The sequence below is a fragment of the Panthera tigris genome, chromosome A3 (assembly GCF_018350195.1).
Source record: "Panthera tigris isolate Pti1 chromosome A3, P.tigris_Pti1_mat1.1, whole genome shotgun sequence".
NCBI classification, from domain to species: Eukaryota; Metazoa; Chordata; class Mammalia; order Carnivora; family Felidae; genus Panthera; species Panthera tigris.
In genome coordinates this window covers 20,823,920-20,843,158 of record NC_056662.1, presented here as the reverse complement: position 1 = coordinate 20,843,158, position 19,239 = coordinate 20,823,920, and the positions used below count along the sequence as shown (strand labels likewise).

The 19,239-nt window shown below is 52.5% G+C and overlaps 1 protein-coding gene across 2 annotated transcripts in view; it reads left to right on the top strand.

Moving 5' to 3' along the window:
• PPP1R16B (protein phosphatase 1 regulatory subunit 16B) overlaps positions 1-19,239 on the top strand; it is a 99,772-nt gene that overhangs the window by 59,255 nt on the left and 21,278 nt on the right. For both annotated transcript variants that reach the window (XM_042980410.1, XM_042980411.1), the window contains one exon: positions 15,721-15,791. In XM_042980410.1, the coding sequence (XP_042836344.1) occupies positions 15,721-15,791 (71 nt within the window). The remainder of the gene's footprint in view (positions 1-15,720; positions 15,792-19,239) is intronic.

Here is a 19,239-nt window from a genome sequence, read left to right as displayed (position 1 = left end):
GGTACGTGACCCGGGCTCCCGTCATCTGAGGGTGTGAGTGGGGCTGGAGGTTCTCATTCACTGTGGCTCACTGGCCGTGGCTCTCCCACACGGCTGGTGGCAGAAGGTCTCCGTTCCTCATGACGTGGTCTTTCCACAAGGCTGCTTACGTGTCGTCCCGACATGGCAGCTGCTTCCCTGCAAGTGAGTGATCGGAGGAGCAAGACCGAGCCCACCGTGCCTTTTGTGACCCAGCCTCGGAAGCCACACTCCGTCCCATGGTGCCACACGCCGGTCAGCTCTGGTCAGTGGGAGGCCTGGGAGGAAGGGAGGCATAAGCAGTGTTTGGCGACGGGCTGCCACACCCAGGCTGCCCTTTGCCTCTATCCCAGGGTCATCCCACAAGATTGCCAAAGATGCTTTACACCTGGAGCCACCATTAGGTGACTTAGAGCGTGAGCACTGGGTTCCACATTCCTGTGGGTGGCTTGTGTGTGTGTGTGGGGGGGGGGAGGGCCAACTAAATCATGTTGTCATTGCTGTTATTACTGTCATCCTCATCAATACCTTATAATCTCCCTCTCAGATAACCTGATGAGGTTATAACTCCTCTTTTACTGATGGGGGAAACTGAGGCTCAGATAGAGGAGAAGACATGCCTGAGATCAGGTCACTGGCTGAAGGGGTCTGAATTCTTAGCCACTACCCCTGTGTTTGCATGCCAGGTGCCATGCTTGGGTGGCTTGCCTGTCCCCCCGACGGTGCATTCTGGTGTCCCCTCTCCAGGGTGCGAATGACCGTAGCAAAGGTCAGACTGGCCCTTTCATGCCTCTCAGAGCCTGGTGCCGGACGTGCTGGCAGAACAGGAAACAGGAAGGTTCCGGGCTGCCGATCCCCTGGCTCTGGAGACCTGGGGTCCAGCTTAGCTCTAAGACCTGTGTTGAAATTGTTATGGCAGAGCAAGCATGGAGTTCAAGTGTGGGGCTACTGGAGTCTCTTACCACCTGAGTGGTTTGATTAGCAAGTTGATTAGATGCACTGTGACTCAGTATCCCTAGCTGTAAAATAGGAGTGATCAGAGAGGCTGCCCCCTTCCAGCCCGGGGCCATGGTGGGGATCCGGTGAGCTAATTCCTGCTCTGTGCCAGGCACACAAGGCAGTGCCCGGCACATGTGTGTTCTTGCTATTGCTGGCTTGTTAGATGCTGATGTGTTTGCTCTCTGTTCCCGCATCTGGCTGAGTCCTGGGGACAGGACCGTTGGGGACAGTCCATTCTCGTCTGCTGCTGGGAGCATCAGCAAATGATCCCCAGGTCCCAGGGCTGAGGACATTCCCAAGTTCTGTATTTAACTCTGCTCCGGCAGCAGGCTGGCCCTCCCCAAGCCAGGCCTTGCTAAGAGCAGTGGGTTCCAGAAGCTCTGGAAAACCTGCAGACTTGCTCCCCTCCTGGCCCAGCCTGCTCCTCTCTGATAAAAGAGCGGGGTTTTTCCATGTCCTGTAGCAGAAACGCGTCTGTCTCCCCCTGCCCAGCCAGGCTCTCTCGTTTCTACACGTTTCACAGGTGGTCCTGCAGCAGCCAGGGGGCGTGGGTGGGGGACAAAGGACAGGGGCCTTGGGCGGTGGGCCTGGGTGGCAGGCAGCTATCCTGTTAGGAGACGCCTCTGTTCCGCTGTGGCAAGGGTGCTGAGTCTGTACCAGAAATGACAAAACCGAACGCCAGCACACGAAACCCCCTAGCCGTCAAACAGGAAGCAGGGCCCGGATAAAAATACCCTCCTTCCTGCAGCTGCAGCCTCCACCACACTGGTTTCAGAAGGTCACGCTCTTAACAGGAAACTCGGCTGCGCTGCGTGGCTGAGTTGGGGCTCCGGGGGCTGAGCTGGTGGGGAGAGAGGCGACAGCAGGCTCTCGGGGCTTTGTGCCCCCGTGTTTCTCAGCAGGTGCAGACATTGAGCCCGATCTGCCCATGGCCCGCCTGGCCACGATGCAACGGCCTACCTTCGATGTGTGTTGATTTCTTCCTCTCCTACCTGGCACCACGAGGCTTTTATTGTGGGAGGGAAATGACTGCGGTTTTCAACATGCTTTGCGAGCTAAAAAGCCCTGCACCAGGGATCAGCAAACTTTTTCTGTAAAGGGCCAGATAAGAAACACCATCGGCCGCGTGGGCCACCCAGTCTCTGTTCTGACAGAGGAAGCAGCCAAAGGCAATACATAAACAAACGAGCCTGTGTTCCAGTTAAACTTCATTTACGGGCACTGATTTTTGGCTTTCATGAAATTTTCCTGTGTCATAAAATATGATGCTTCTTTGATTTTATTCCCCCAACTGCCAAAAATATGTATATATATATAGAACCATTCTTAAGTTGTAAGCAGTTCAAAATTGCACAATGTTAGCCATTGGACCATAGTTTGCCGACCCCTGCACAATGCAAACAAAGGGGTTATTATTATTATTGTTTCTATTTAACATCCTACCCAACACAGGAATTTCAGCTTCAGCATTTGCTTCAAGGGGTCAGCCAGCGTGAGACCTCATTTCTGCCCTAGAAATTTCGCAGAAATGTAGTTCTTACCGCTTGGCTCTCATGGTGTGTGGAATGTATCATTTTGTGTTTTAGTGAAATTGGAACATTCTGGTTACTGGGGCGCCTGGGTGGCTCACTTGGTTGAGTCTGACTTTGGCTCAGGTCATGGTCTCATGGTTTGTGGGTTTGAGCCTTGCGTCGGGCTCTGGGCTGACAGCTCGGAGCCTGGAGCCTGCTTTGGATTCTGTGTCCCCCTCTCTCTCCGCTCCTCCCCACTCACGCTCTGTCTCAAACAAATTTTTTTTTTGAAAAGAAAATTCTGGTTATGAAAGTAGTGCATATGTATTTTTAAATGCTTGGAAAATTCTGGCCACCATAAAATAAAAATCACTGATAACCACCGTTCGTATCTTAATGGTTTTTCCAAAAAGCAGCGTGTGCCTGTGTGGAAGGCATTTTTCCTTTCTAATTGAGATTGCATTGACTGTACAGTTTTGATCTCTCATTTTCCATTCTACGCTATATATCAAGCAATTTCCCACATCCTTAAAAATTCCTCAAAGATACGAGCTGCAGAATATTCCATCATATGAATGTTCCATAATTTACCTAATCAGTCTCTAATTGTTTAGATGTTGGGTCGTTTCCGGTAATTCTTTATTATAAACAATGTATATAAACAGTGCTGCTGTGAACGTCCTTGTCCATAAATCTTTTTCCGCCACCCCTCCTCTTATCTTTAGCATGTGTATGTGCTGGAGATTCCTCGCAAAAAAACACATAGTTTTGACTTATATATGGACGATTTTTGTTTTGCTGGATTTTGCTTGGTGTATTATGCGATTCACAGGCTTTCTTAACTGATAATTGCTTCGTTCTCCCCACCCCACCGCTGACCCAGGCAGCCACTAATCTGCTTTCTGTTTATGATTTCATTTTGAAATATCTTTTTAAAAAACCACCGTAAGGGGCGCCTGGGTGGCTCTGTCAGTCAAGGGACCGACTCTTGGTTTTATGGACCAACTCAGGTCCATGATCTCACGGCTCGTGAGTTCAAGTCCCACATCCAGCTCTGCACTGACACCGCAGAGCCTGCTTGGGATTTTCTCTCTCGCTGTCTCTCCGCCCCCTCCCCTGCTCTCTCTCTGTCTCTCTCTCTCTCTCAAAAAAATAAATAAATAAATAAACTGAAAAAAAATTGTTTAAATCCATTCTGCACCATAGTAATGTTGCCACCCCCACTTTCTTTGTTTTCGCATTTGGTGGTTTATTTTTGAGCATTCCTTTATTTTTACGCTCTCTGTTATTTTGTTGGGATGTATCTCTTGTAAGCAACACACAGATGAATGGTGTTTTTTTTTCTCTTTTTGACAACCAAATCTTCACTGCTTTATAGGGGAGGGTAGATGATTTCATTTATTGTAGTAGATAGTTGGTTTTTGGTCATCTTGCCTCAGGCCTTGTGACATTTATGTTTCTATGTTCTTTCATTCTGTGACTTTAATGAATACTATGTTTTCTTTTACCTTTCCCGTTGGTATAGAAGACAAAATCCCGGTTTTACTTTCTCCGGTGGTTCCCTTTACAATTTCAAAAGTCTTGTTTACTTTCCTCAGCTAGACAGGTGGAAGCCCAGAGTGGGATTTGCTGGTGTTCTGTGTGACACAGCACTGAGAGACAGAAGCAAGATGCATCGTCTTTAGGAGAAAATTGAGAGCCAGGCAGACAGACTGGGGGGGTGGGAAGGATGTGGTGATGGGACAGGAGAGTGGAACCAGGGAAAACAGACAGAAGGTTCAAAGTGGACGGGTGGGAGCTGGAGGAATATCCCCCTTCATAGGCAACTTGTTTCCTCGTACTAAATATTGATAGGAATGGGTTTTATTCTTAGTTATATATGGGTGAGTCTCTCCTGTCACTAGTTATGCCTGAAACACCAGCTGTACCTGGAATCAACCACACTAATATGGGTTCTCGACACTTATTAGCTAAGTGAGTTTGAGCAAATCATGGACGTTCCCTGGTGAACGAGCTGATTATAGCACCTAAATCATAGGATTGTTGTCGTGGTTAACTGGGATGAGACATGTAGCATCTGGGCATTCTTCTGGGTATTCTTCTGGGTATTCTTCACGCTTGGAAAATATTCAGTAAATGCTACATATTATTATGATGGCTGTGAAGCCATTTTCGTTTTCATGTATATGCAGCTCCTGCGTGTAGAGCTGGGAATATTTTTATCTGTTACTTGCATGGAGATATGAAATAATTATTTTTTAAAAAAAATTTTTAACGTTTATTTATTTTTGAGACAGGGAGAGACAGAGCATGAACGGGGGAGGGTCAGAGACAGAGGGAGACACAGAATCAGAACCAGGCTCCAGGCTCTGAGCTGTCAGCACAGAGCCCGATGCAGGGCTCGAACGCACGGACAGTGAGATCATGACCTGAGCCAAAGTCGGACGCTTAACGGACTGAGCCACCCAGGCGCCCCTGAAATAATTACTTTAAAAAATGAGGAGCAATAAGTAGACAGAGAAGAGAGGTGATAGAGCGATGGGGTTGGGGCAGCAACAGGAAGAAGTCCCGAAGAGGAGTGCAGGGAGTTTGGGGAGAGAGGGCAGTTGGGGAAAAAAAAAGAACAGGTACCTTGGAGAGTTCCCAGGAGGCCAAGGCTCTGGAGGGCAGAAGGGAGATCAGGTTCCCAGATCCCCAGAGAAGCTGCAGGGAGAGGTACCGGGAAAATTGTGGAAGCAGAATTAGTGAAGAACAGGGACCTGGCACAGTTGGGGTCCAGTATGTTCATGAATGGAATGGGGGAAGTTCCAGGGTCATGTTTCCGGACTGGCGGTACCCTCACTTTGAGTCTGAGGTGTTGATAGGCACAGGTGCACCTGGGTGGCTCAGTCGGTTAAGCGTCCAACTCTTGATTTCAGCTCAGGTCATGATCTCACGGCTTTGTGAGTTCGAGCCCTACATTGGGCTCTGCGCTTTAAGCTGTGGAGCCTGCTTAGGATTCTGTCCCCATCTTTCTCTCTGCCCCATCCCCACTTGCTCTCTCTCTCTCTCTCTCAAAATAAATAAAAAATAAATAAACATTGAAAAGACAACAGTAAATAGGCACAGCCTTTGTAGCTTTGGTGGAGAAACCTTACAGACCCACGTCTTCTCTGATGAGATGAGTTAAATTCAGTTCTTTCTCCCTTTGAGGAAATCTAGTAAAATATCCGCTGCTACATTAAGAAGTTATTCTTCTCCCACCCCCACGTTTCAGAAAGACTCTGCATTTGTCACGAGCATTGACTGTAGCTTATTTTGTATCAAGGTTTCCCTGGTCTCCTTCTGTTTATTTATTTATTTAGACTGAATTTTCCGAGAACAGTTGTAGGCGCACAGCAAAAATGAGGGTAGGTACAGAGATTTTCCATATACCCCTTGGAACTACACATGCATAATCTCCTCCATCGTCAACAACCCGCACCAGTGTGCTACTCTGGTTACCATTGATGAGCCTACATTGACCTATCATTAGCCTACAAAGACCCCGGTTTACATTAGGGTTCACTCTTGGTGTTGTGCATTCTGTGGGTTTGGACAAATGTATAATGTATAATGATGTGTATCCATCATTATGGTAGCATACAGAGTGTTTTCAGTGTCCTAAAAATCCCCTGTGTTTTGCCTATTCATCCCTCCCCCCTCCTAGCAACCACTGATTTTTTTTTTTTACTGTCTCCATAGTTCTGTCTTTTCTAGAACATCATATAGTTGGAATCATACAATATGCAGCCTTTTCACATTGGCTTCTTTCACTTAGCGATATGCATTTAAGGTTCTCCCATGTCTTGTCATGACTGGACAGCTCATTTCTTTTTAGCACTGGATAAATATTCCATTGTCTGGATGTACCATGGTTTGCCCGCTTACCTGCTGAAGGACCTCTGGGTTACTTCCAAGTGTTGGTGATTATGACTAAAGCAGTTATAAATTTTTGTGTGCAGGCTTTTGTGGATATAGTTTTCAACTTCTTAGAGTAGATACTAGGGAGTGTGACTACTGGATTATGCGGTAAGAGTATGTTTAGTTTTGTAAGAAACCGTCAAAAGTTGCTGTACCAATTTGCATTCCCACCAGCAATGGATGAACGTTGACTGTATTCATGTGGGTCTATTTCTGGGCCCTCTGTTCTGTTCCATTGATCTGTTTGTCTCTTCTTCCACCAATACCACACTTTCTTGATGATGGTAGCTTTAGGGGTAAGTCTTGAGGTCAGCTGGTGCCAGTACCCCAACTTTGTTCTTCTTCTTCAATATAGTGTCGGGGCTTTTGTCTTTTTCTATAAATCTTCGAATCGATGTGTCAGTATTAATAAAATCACTGACTGAGATTTTGGTTGGGATTGCATTGAATGTATAGATCAAGTTGGAAAGAACTAACATTTTGACAATATCGAATCTTCCTGTCCGTGAACATAGGCTATTTCTCCATTTATTTTTCTTTGATTTCATTCATTCGAGTTTTGTAGTTTTGCTCATATGGATCGTATACATATTTTTCTTAGATTTTCCTGGTATCTTTAGTTTCATTTTCTTAGGAGAGTTTTTTAATTTGTTAATTCTCTCAACAACTACTTGTTGAGCTCTTACTCTAGGTGCTGGATATTCCAGATAAGAAGACAGACAGGATTTGCCTGCACAGAGTTGGCATTCTAAAGGGTCTGCAATCCCTTTTCCTGCGCACATCTAATACTAGATATAAGTTACACATGTGCAGAGGCTTCTGGGTAGCTGATGCGAGTCCCTGTCAACAACTTCTGTCCAGCCAGACCATGTGTCTTGGGCATGGAGGTTCTAGAAAAGAAAATATTATAGCTACATGCCTGACATGCCCTTGGCCATCTTGCCTTCCTAGTTTTGAAGGTATCGGAGATGCTAAGAGAGAAACCAACCTCTTTGTATAAGTCAAGGAATGAAGATTCTCTCTGAGATGAAAATGTCTATGGCCTGGCCTGGGAGCAGTTTTGTCCAGAGCACGAAGTATAGACCAGCCCAGGAGAGGATGCTCTGGCCAGTTCTGAGGCTTGGGTAGAGACCGAGCAGGCTCTCTTTACCACCGCAGTCATCAGATATTGACTGGGATCCCAAACCATCTCATAGTAGCCAAAAAGTTTACGGTTCCTACTCTCCTACCCCTCCAGCCCTTTCACTAGACCTCTTGGTCTAGTAAAAACACAGACAAATGCATGCACAAATACATCATAGTGTTAAGTGTTTGGGGGAGGGAACAGGAAGCGCATGAGAAGGGTGCCTCCCCCAGCCTCGGTGTCAGCTTCACAGAGGAAGTGACATTTAAGCTGAGACATTTAACCTGAAACCCGGTTAAGAATTAACCATGAAGTGAAGGCTGAGAAAGTCAGGCAGAGGGATAGCCCATGAGAAGGGCACGAGAGTCAAGAGAGAGGGTGGTACGTGGTGGTCCTGGAAGGGTCCGGGTGGTTAGGAGGGAAGATGCCAGCAGAGGTGGGCAGAGGCCAGATCATGCAGGGCCCTGGAGGGATCAAGTGGCCAGTGGCCTCCTTCTTTCTTTCCCGTTTTAAGTAAGAATCAAACATCTATTGTTTACCAGGTACTGTCCTACGCACCGTGGGTACAGTAATGGATGAGACAGATACTGTCCTCACCTCGTGGAACCCCCAGGCTGGCAGGGGAATGAGCTCTCAGCAGGGTGCTCAAGGCCACCTTAGAGCCCCTTCCTCTTTTTTTTTTTTAATGTTTATTTATTTTTGAGAGAGAGAGAGAGAGAGGGAACACGAGCAGGGGAGGGCAGAGAGAGAGAGGGAGACACAGAATCTGAAACAGGCTCCGGGCTCTGAGCCATCAGCAGAGAGCCTGATGTGGGGCTCGAACTCACGAACCATGAGATCATGACCTGAGCTGAAGTCGGGCGCTTAACTGACTGAGCCACCCAGGCGCCCCCTCTCCCTATTTTTTTTTAATTGAAATATCACTCACATACCACAAAATTTACCTGTTTAAAGTGTGCAAAGGATGCCTGGGCGGCTCAGTTGGCTAAACGTCTGACTCTTGATTTTGGCTTGGGTCATGATCTGTGGTTCGTGAGATCGAGCCCCGCGTTGGGCTCTGTGGTGATAACTTGGGATTCTGTCTCTCTCCCTCTCTCTCTTCCCCTCCCCTGCTCATGCTCCACCCCCCCCACCCGCCCAATTCAAAATAAATAAATAAACATTAAAGTGTGCAATCTGTGGTCTTTAGTATATTCATAAGGTTGCGCAACCATTACCACTGTCTAATTCCAGAAAATTGTTATCACCCCAAATGAAGCCCTGTACCATTAGCCGGTCACATCCCAGGGCCCCTTGCCCTCAGCCCGTGGCAGCCACTGAACTACTTTCTATCGTTATGGGTTTGCCTACTCTGAAAATTTCATACAAATGGAATCATACAACACGTGGCCTTTTGCATCTGGCTTCCTTCCCTTGGTGTGATGTTCTCAGGATTCATCCATGCTGTGGCATGTGTCAGCATTCAGTTCTTTTTCATAGCTGCATAATATTCCACTATGAATAAACCTCATTTTACTTATTTCTTTATCCATTGCTGGACATCTGCGTGTTTTCACTTTCGGGCAATTATAAATACTGCTCCTAATAAACGTTTGTGGGCAAGTTTTTGTGGGGAAACTTGTGTTTATTCCTCTTGGGTCTATACCCAGGATTGGAATCACCGGATCACTTGGTGACTCTATATTTACTTTCTGAGCCACTGCCAGACTTCTCCTCGGCGGCCGCCCCATTTCACATTCCCACCAGCAACATACAAGGGTTCCGGAGTCCCTTCCTCCTTGCCAACCCTGTTATCGTCTGCCCTTTTTTCTTCCCAGATGGATCCTGGAGAGAGGCTCCCTGGGGAAGAACAAGGCCTGGCTCCTGGGGCCTGCACTTGGGGATGTGGCTTTGAGGGAAGCCCGGGTCTGCCTTGCCCACCCTCCACCGCGGCTGAGTCACCGTCCGGCCTCTTGGGGTGAACCGGCCCCTGCAGAAGCCACCATTAGACTCGACTGAATCTCTCCCCCCAGCCTTGGGGCGGCTGGGCTTCCCTGGAAGCAGCTATCTCTGGCTGTTTCTGCTCCAGGGAGGGGGGGGGGCAGTGGTGGGTGGAGAGGTTGCAGTCGAGTGATTTTGGAGGCGTGGCGCATCGAGGGCCCAGGACAACCTTTCTGAGAGCGCTGGTCCTCCTGGCAGTGTCTGAGCAGCAGGCTGGGTGCCCGGCCACCCCGACAGCACCCTGGGAAGGGGGGGAGCGGGAGGGCAGGTGGAGGAGCTGGTTGGACCAGGCTGTACGTGCTGGACCCGGGAGACTGTGGAGGGGGAGCAGCCCGGTGGGTTGGCGTCGCAGCTGGCCGTGTGCCTCCCGCGTGCCTGGCATCGGGTGGTGGTGGGGGGGGTCTGCCTAGAACAGAGGTGCAGCAGGGAGATGGACAGAGGATGCATTGGAGCTCAGGCTTCTGTGTCTACCCCAGAGCTGCCACTCATCTGTCACGGGACCTCAGGCTAAGTGTTAACCTCTGTGCCACCGCGTCCCCGTCTGCAGGCTGCACTAAGAGGTCGCTGTGATGACTATCAGGGATCACTGTCTTCATTAACCAGCACTGAACACTGAATGATCGGCGATGGTCCCGGCCCTTCTGGCTTTTCATCCTGTCTGTGGCTCTCTGCTGCATTCGCCCTGCTCCTCTCTCTGCCGTCCACGTTCCTGCCCGGGCCCTCGTGTGGCCACAATTTTAGCCAAGCGGTGAAGTGTTCAGCTTTTGGAGGCAGCCAGCCGAGGTCAGAAGTTCGAGCTCTGCCGTTCCCAGACACGTGCCCTTGGACAAGTCCTTTCCCTGGCTCGAGACTGAGCCTCAGTTTTCCCATCTGTGAATTGGGGGCAATAATAGCAGGCAGGTGATACTAGCCGGCCGTTAATCCTCATACCGGATCAGGAGGACTAACGGATTGAAAGACAAAGTGCTTAACGCCGTGCCCGGCACGGTTAGGGCTGGCTGCACAAAGAGTAACGGAAGGTGTCAGGCAGAGGGCATGAGGTCTGGGACCCTGGGCAGGAGGGGACTGATGCGTGTCCGTGCCCGGCCTGGGAGTGGCCTGAAGGACTCCAGCTGCATTGCCAGTGGAGGCTCAGGGAGGGATATTTGCTGCTTCATTTCTGTACAAAACCTGTATTGTGGCTTTTCAGTTCCTGAGTCACACGCCCTGTGGTGTGTGCAGGGCTGTACGCATGTCCCCAGGGCTCCCTGGTCCCAGGGGCAAGCAGCTCTCTGGGCCCTCCCCTCCCTCCCTCCCCCTGAGCAATCTTCCCTTCCTCCCTCGCTTCCTTCCTTCGTCCATTCACACAATAGACTTGCTTTTTAAAATTTTTATTTTTAAATAAAAATTGAATGTATGTAAGATATACAACAGGATGTTGATCTAGAGAGAGAAATGATTAATAGAGTGAAGCTAATTCACATACCCATCTCCCTATATAGTTACCTTTTTTTTTTTTTAGATATTGGCCAAAGGGCACAAAGTTTTAGTTCGTTATATGGGATCTAATGCACAGCATGGCGACTATAGTGAATGCTTTATTGGGGCGCCTGGGTGGCTCAGTTGGTTGAGTGTCCGACTCTTGATTTCAGCTCAGGTCATGATCTCACGGTTCCTGAGATCGAGCCCTGCGTCGGGCTCTGTGCTGACAGCGTGGAGCCTGCTTGGGATTCTCTCTGTCTCCCCCTCTCTCTCCACCCCCCGCCTGCTCTCTCTCTCTCTCTCTCTCTCTGAAAATAAATAAATAAATATTTAAAAAATAATAATCGAAAACTAGGAATTTGCTGAGGGAGCAGATTTCTGGTGCTTTTGCTACAATAATTTCTGGAGCCCCTGCTAGGAGCCGGGCTCCCTCACAGAGCCCAAAAAACTAAAGAAAGAGTTATATAATCATTGTAGACTAATCAGCCTGTATTCACAAATTGGGATAGGCACTGCTGTGGAGCTGAAATGCAGAAATGCAAGGTACTATGGGAGTGGGTAACTCAGGCAACTTGCCCGAGACTGGGGTGATCAGGGAAGGCCTCTCAGAGGAGGTGACATTTCAGCTGGGATCTGAGGTTTGAAGAAGAGTTCGCTGGCCCAAGAGTGAGAAGAAGGAGGGCTCCAGCCACAGGAACCTGCACGTGTAAAAGCCTGGAGGAGCTCTGTTTTTGTTTTCTTTCATTTTGATTTGGTAAATGAAAGAAGCCAGCGGCCACTGAATCGGTCACTGAGGGATTCGGGGAGGGCCAGAGACTGCATCACGCGGTGCCTCGGAGGCAGTGGAAGGATGTGGCCTCGTTGCTGGGCGCTGGGTGGAAAAGGAGGTGAGACGGGGCGGGGAGGGGGGAGGAGGGCCGGTGAGTGGGTGCCCCACAGACATGACTGTGCAAGTCACATGGCCGGGCGGCAGCTGCTCAGCCCCAGAGCGCCCCCCGCTAGTGTGGATTGTCCAAGGTCCGCCTGGGGGGGCAGACACCTCTGTCCTTCGGTCCAGGGCCGGGAGCAGGTGTCACACAGACCAGCTCGAGGTCAGGCCGTCTGCTCTGTGGGGTAGAGTGGGTCAGGTGGCAGAAAACCCACCAGCTCATCAGCAGTGATTTCTCCCCGCAAAGGCAGCCGCCACCAGCTTCCTGCCGAGATGGGTCCCTTCACCCTCACTCGCTACAGCTGGAGATGGAGGGGAGCAGACGGCCCTGCTTGGCCCAGATTCCAGCCAGATTGCCAGGGAGGTGTGGGCGGAGCGACAGGGTGGATGCCAGGAGCAGGAATACAGGAGAGGAGGGTGGGAGCCACCTCCTTGCCATCTCAGGGGGACCTTGCTTGCATGGGGGGCGGTGGGGACCACCTCATTGCGGTCCTTGAGCCAGCAGAGGCTTGGAGCTCCCTCGAGAGAGATGCTTCTGTCTTTTACAGCCAGGCCAGGAGCTTGTGAGAAATGCGAGATGTTGACGGTTTCATCCCCAGCGCCCGGCGCCTGGCGGGACCAGGCGGGAGCTTAGTGGTTGTTTTTTATTTGTGTTTTAAAAATAAGGGGCGCCTGGGTGGCTCAGTCGGTTGAGCGTCCGACTTGGGCTCAGGTCATGATCTCACGCCCCGTGAGTTCGAGCCCCGCGTTGGGCTCTGTGCTGACAGCTGGGAGCCTGGAGCCTGCTTCCGATTCTGTGTCTCCTTCTCTCTCTGCACCTCCCCTGCTCACCCTCTGTCTCTCTCTCTCTCAAAAATAAATAAACATTAAAAAAATTAAAAAAAAATGGTGGTAGTAGCTTTCGGGAGATGAGCCTGGAGGGGTAGGGAGACAGGACTGCTGGGTACAGCTGAGCAAGCTGCACACTGCACAACTCCAGAGGAAGCCATTCCCATAGACCGTGATGAGAGGAATGCAGCCTGGGAATTGTGCAAGGTGGTAGCCCTGTAGGCGGGACCCCACCACGCAGGACCTTGAAGCCCAGCAAACATTTTCTGTAAAGGGCCAGAGAGTAAATATTTTAGACTGTGTGGTCCATACAGCCTCTGCTCTGCGACTCAACTGTGCTGTTCCAGGGTGAAAGCAGTCATTGGCGATATGTAGATAAATGAAATGTTTCTTGTTCCAATAAACAACCTAATCTACAGAAACAAGCTGCCTGCCAGATTTGGCCCGTGTGCCATAGTTTGCCCACCCCGGTGAAGGCCACGAAAGGATTTTGAACTTCATTCTAAGAGCCGTGGGGAGCCATGAGAGGGTTTAAACAGGAAGTGAGAGGTGCACGTTCGCAGTTAACACGGTTCTGAAAGACCTGACTGTGCCCGCAGGACCTGCAGTGTTTCTTCCGTCCTGTGTGTGGATCACTCTGTTAGTGCTGGTTCCCACTGGCCTCAGGGGCAGAGTGGAGCAGCCCTGTGGTCAACAGTCAGGGCCTCGGAGTCGGAGGACCTGCTTTCCTCTGCTTGGTCTCCCGTGACTATGACCCTTTGTCTCTTCTTCTCCACGAGGGGAATCGTTACAGACAGGAGCCCCATGAAGGAAGGTGGTTCTGCACGGACCTGGGGGCACAGGAGGAGCTCAGTAAGGAGGCACTGTGGATGGATGTAAGAATCCTTTTTCTTGCTGAACCGGAGGCAGGAAAGCCGGGTCGCGCCCTGGGCGCGTGCCGTGGGCTCTTTGCTCCAGTGAGCTGTGCCCAGAGCCAGGCTCCCAGCTGGAGCAGAGCACACTTCCAGGGACACCGTGGCTCATACATGCGAAGGGCTCCGTGGAGATGGGGGTGATGCTTCGTACCTCTTGGGCTGAAAATAACTGCCTGCCATGGGAGTGATTCCTCATCTTGGGTTCCCAATAATTCCTGCACACGGACGCTGCTTTTGCAGCTGGTGTTTAATTTCTGTCTCCAAGAGTGTCTTCTGGACAGGGAGCCTGGTCCCCCCCACCCCCACCCCGGCGCTCCCTGCGGGATTTGATGGCTTGCCTCGTATAAGCAGAACCTTCCCAGAATCCGTCCTGTACAGGGGCACAATGGCCACTTCTACTCTCCCAAAGGCCACCAGCCAGCCCCACGGGCTCTCCACTGGCCCGTGGAGCGGCAGGCTGGGCCTCGGCGATCAGTGATCTTGCCATAACTCTTACCTGCCCCGAGGCTGTGGGGGTCACCACTGCAGGGTGGTCTGATTTGCTCAGAGCCGGAGAGGCTGTGTCCTTGGGCTGAGCTAGGGGGCTGCCGATTAGGCCACGGTCCAGGAAGAGTGGCTGAGGACTTACTGTGTGCCAGGCCTCAGGGAAGGAGCAGTAGGTGCCAGGTCACCGTCCTGCCCTTTTGGGGCTTAGTGTCCTACGGCAGACAGACCCAAAGCCCCTAATGACCCAGATAGTTATGTAATTTCGGTTGTGAAAGGCTATAAACTAGATTCAGAGGAGCTGTGGGTGTATGTTAACAGGGGAGTGCCTCGTCTGGGGAGTTTGAGCTGAGACCTGAAGGTTGAGGAGTGAGGCAGATGTGTGTGTGTGTGTGTGTGTGTGTGCATGCGTGTTAGGGGCAGATGTATGAATGAAGCTGGATGGATGGATAGCGGATGGGTGGATGAATGAAGGGACGCATGGATGGATGAGTGAGTCTTCCAGGCAGTGGGACGGGCTATGCAAAAGCTCAGAGACCAGAGGATGCAAGGTGACCCTGTAACTGATGAAAGACCATTGTGGAAGGTGTTTGGAGTTTAAGGAATGGGACTGGAGAGGTAGGTAGGTAGGAGCACCATGTACCGCTGAGCAAGTTGCGCACTGCTCCAGGGGGTGCCGGTCTTATAGATGGCGGTATGAACGGTGCCCCCTGGACTGTGCAAGATGGAGGGCTGCAGGAGGGATCCCATCATGCGAACACCATATGTCTTAGGAGGGGTTTTGGACTTTGTTCCCCGAGCACTGGGGAGCTACGGAAGGCTTTTAACAGTTGGCGATGGGGCTCATTTCCATTTATAGCGCCCCAAAGCGGCGCTGTCCAATAGAACTTTCTGTGAGGATGGAAACGTTCTGTTTCGGCACTTTCTAATACGGTAGCCACGTGTGGCTTTTGAGCACTTGAAATGTGGCCAGAGTGACCAAGGACGTGACTTTTGAATCCTTATGAGTGTAAGTTTAAAAGGCTGTAATAGCCAGATGCGGCTGCTGGCTCCATAGTGGACAGGCAGCTCCAGAGACTGAGACCATATCCCCCCCCCCCCCCCCAGACTCCTGCCCTGCTGGAGACGTCGCCGCTTGCCAGAAGGCTGGGCAGAGGCCTCAGGCTCCCCCCTCGTGTGGACCTCAGTTCACCCTCGGGCCAGGGAGGCCACGGGCCTGTGGTTCTAGGAACTGGGCCTGGTGAGGGTAGAGCTGAGGGGCCGCGTCCATCCCCGCTGCGCCTGAGACCTCGTCTCTTCCCCTGCTCCCACCCCCCGGGGGTGCTGAGCCGGTATCCGTCCTGCAGAAGCAGCGGCCGTGTCCCTGCCCTTCCCAGATCCCCCCTAGTTGCCCCACAGCGGCTCCTTGTCCGTATGGTGGAGAGCCGTTCACACTTGCCTCCTGTGCCCAGGATGTTCGCATCAGGACCTGGGCGCGGTGGGTCTTACCTGGGCCCCCCGCACACCTGCTCACTCCTCTGCCCTCCGTTGCAGTGCGCTACTTCCTGAAGAACAAGGTCAGCCCTGATCTGTGCAATGAGGACGGACTCACAGCCCTGCACCAGGTAAGGCCAGGTCCTTGGACCTGGGGTCCCTGGATCCCTGCGCCCCAGCTGAACGGTCACGCCATCTCCTGGCCTTTTCCTGCCCACAACCCCCAGGGCGGAGGGGAGGAAGGGCAGCCTCAGCTGCCTCGTCTGAAAGGCTCTTGTCTACTTGGGAGATGCGCGGGTCTGTCACCGACACGCCCACGGAGCCCCTGGGCACGCGTGCGTGCGGCACACGCACAGCCTCCCGGCACAGGGAGCCTTTGTCACCGCGTCCTCTCTGCCCAGCGAAGGGCTCGACAAACAAAGCAAGTTTGCTCTGAGCTCGAGGTTTACGAAGCATGTTTGTTCGCACCCACCGAGGCCTCCGTCCACCCTGGTGGGAAGGGTGATTGACAGGGAGGCCACGTGAGCCGCCTAGCGTCGCACAGCCGTGGTCCGTGGCCATGAAGCAGGTGCCCTCGTGGCCCACGTCCTTTCCGGGGCGGCGCGATGGGCCAGCCCCCCCTTGGCCCGAGAGGGGCTGTTCTCGCTGTCATCACTCAGCTGGATGCTGCCAGAGCCTCCTAGCTGGGCCCCGGCATTCAGTTGCCCTGCCGTGTTTCGTTCTTCCCGCGGTGGCCTCAGGGACGCTCGGGCCAAAAGTCTGATGTTACTCAAAGCACTCTTGCTGTCCTCCCACGTGGTGCCTCGAGGCCTGGCCCCTGACCAGTGCTCTGTGCTCCCTGCCTCTCCGGGCTCCAGCCGCATGGCTTTTCTGTTCCTTCCACACACTGGCTCCTCCCACCACGTTTCCCATGGCATGTGGGGGTGTGCCCTGATCAGCCCCCGTGTGCAGCAAGAGCCTGAGAGCTGTGCTATCGTATAGTGTCCTTTTCTTCTGAGCACCTGCTCCGGTAGCCATTTTAGCCATTCGATGCTGGCCTCCCTCTATCCAGACAGAGCCCATGTCTCCTGCCCATTGGTACGTCCTACCATCTTTCCCCGTGCTGGTATACGGTCAGTGCTCCATATGTGCGTGCTGACCTGAACACACGGAAGTCTCCCGGCGCCCTGGCCCAAGTTTCTGAGCAGGTGGACTTGCACGCAGCCTGGCAGGTGGGAGCCCAGGCTGCCTGAACCCCAAGCTCTCTCCCCGAGAGCGTCTCCATGAGCTCACGAGGGCAGGAAGGGATGGACGGAGACTGGCCGCTGCCCTACCCGTGAGCCCCAGGGGCAAGCCCCACCCCCAGCCATCAGCCCAGTGGCTTCCTATCTGTCCTTTTGGCTTCTCTTCCGCTCCGCAGGGCTTCATTCACCCACTAATTCTAGCTGTGTGATCTTGGGCAAGTTACATAAGCTCTCTGTGCCTCACTTTCCTCATCTGTAAAATAGTAAGTGCCCACCTCACTGGGCCGTTGCGAGGATTAAACGAATACGCATGACAGCCCTTCAAGCGTCTCCTGACGCTGCATAAATATTAGACGGCATTATCGTTATTGAAATTTGTCACCTCGTTCGCTTCTGTGCAGAGCCACTTATGTGAAGTGTAGTTGATCCTCTCAACAGCCCTTTGAAATATTATGGTTCCCATTTTTATAGCCCAAGAAACCGAGGCTCAGGGCCGGCACTGTCTAGTAGAATTTTCTAGGGTGATGGGATGTCCTGTGCATCTGCACTGTGCAGGACGCTAGCCTCGCGGGGCTTTGCGGCACTCAGAATATTGCTCTGAGGATTGAATGAGGTCGTCTGTGGCCAAAAGTTAGCGAGGTGGCCCTAGCGGCACCTCAGAAAGCACTAGCCGGGGTTATTTGATAACATGACAGGCTGTTATTGCCACTGCCCGGCTGTCATTACTGTGTCACTGCGGCTGCATCCAACACAGGCTGGAAGCGCCTTCGCACGCCTGGTAAAGGCGTGTGGCTCTCCTCCCCTTGGCAACAGGGAACCTTCGGGGCTTGTAAACTGGGACTCATGGATTGACGAGGAGCTCTGTGGGTTGAGGGTGTGGGAAGGGGGGGCGACGGGTTGGCAGGGAGAGATGATGAAGCCGCATCAGGGCAGTGGGGCTGGGGGCAGTGATTTAGAAGGCGGCATCCACACCCCATGAGAGATTGGATGTGGGCAGTGAGGGGGCGGGAGGAGTCATCCAACCGCAGGTGCCATTTCCCACCTTGGGGAATGTAGGGGAGGAGGCCTGCCCACCCCACCACCTACCGCCTCAGCGTGCACCCCAAACCCAGCCCTTCCTCTGGCCGAGCCTCGGAGGTGCAGGCTGGTCCAGTCCCTGGGCATCCCTCTCGTAAGGCTGCAATTCTGGGTGCACAGTCCCCTCCCCTTTCAACCTGAGCTCCTCCGCTACCCCGTCCTCACGTTTTCTGTAGCCCTAAGGGTGGGTTCTCTGGCCCGGCTGTCCCCTGACACCAGGGGCTGACCTGCTCCTGCTGTGGACAGGAACTCCCCAGACCCAGCTCGCAGTGACAGGGGCCCCTTGTCGGTCCCCACTCCCTCCCTCCAGTGCCTTTGGCTCCCTCTGCTGGCCGTGCTGTGCCACTGCATGGTTCTCTCCACCACCTGAGGCACACCCCTCTGGGGTCACCCCTCTGCCCCACTTGTCTGGAGAGATGCCCTCAGACCCAGCCAACTCTAGACAGGCTGGAAAGAGATCTCTGGCATTATCTGCACAAACGGTTGCTCTTTTCCCACATGTCCTTCTGGCACTGAACCCTGGCTCTGCCGGGGGTGGGGTGGGGGGCCATGGTGCCACCCTATCCCCAGCCTCATCGCCACGTAGGGCCATGGGCTCCCAAAAGTGCCCCTGATCCTTCTGCTGGCATCCAGTCCCTTCTCCCCATGTCCACAGATAGTCCTGTCGGCCCAGCCACCATCGTCTCTTAACTGGATGATTTTGCCATAGCTTCTCCCTGTCCCTCTCCTCCTCAAAAAGTGCTCACATGCAGTCTGTTCTCCACATGCACCCAGAGGAAGGATTTTTTTTTTTTTAAACAAGTCTGATTATGTTGCTCCTCTGAGTATAACTCTGCCACGTCTCCCATTGCACGGGGACCAAGCCCTTCCCTGGATGGGGCAGCACTGAGCACAGACGCCTGCTTTGTCCCCTGCTGGCTTCTCCATCCCGGTCTATAGAGTGACTCCCTGTCTTCTTCCTCCTCTATCCTCGCCTCTGTCCTCTCAGGGCCCTGGCTTGAGGCCCCCCTGTCCCCTTAGAATCGTTCACTCTCTGTCCCTGGAGTTTGGGGGCTCTGGTGGCTGTCAGAGGTGTTTGTCTCCCTGGGGGGCTATGGGTTCCTGAGCCTTCCCTGTCCCCAGGGCTGACCTAAATGTGGACAGGCCAGAGCATAAACCTGGCTGTGTCCTTTCAGGGACTCTGTCAGGGTCCCCAGAGCCCTGATGTGGAGGAGGGTTCTTTGCGGGGGGCGGGGGAGGCTTGGTTACTTGGGGCTTAAAAAAGAACAAGATTTTGAAG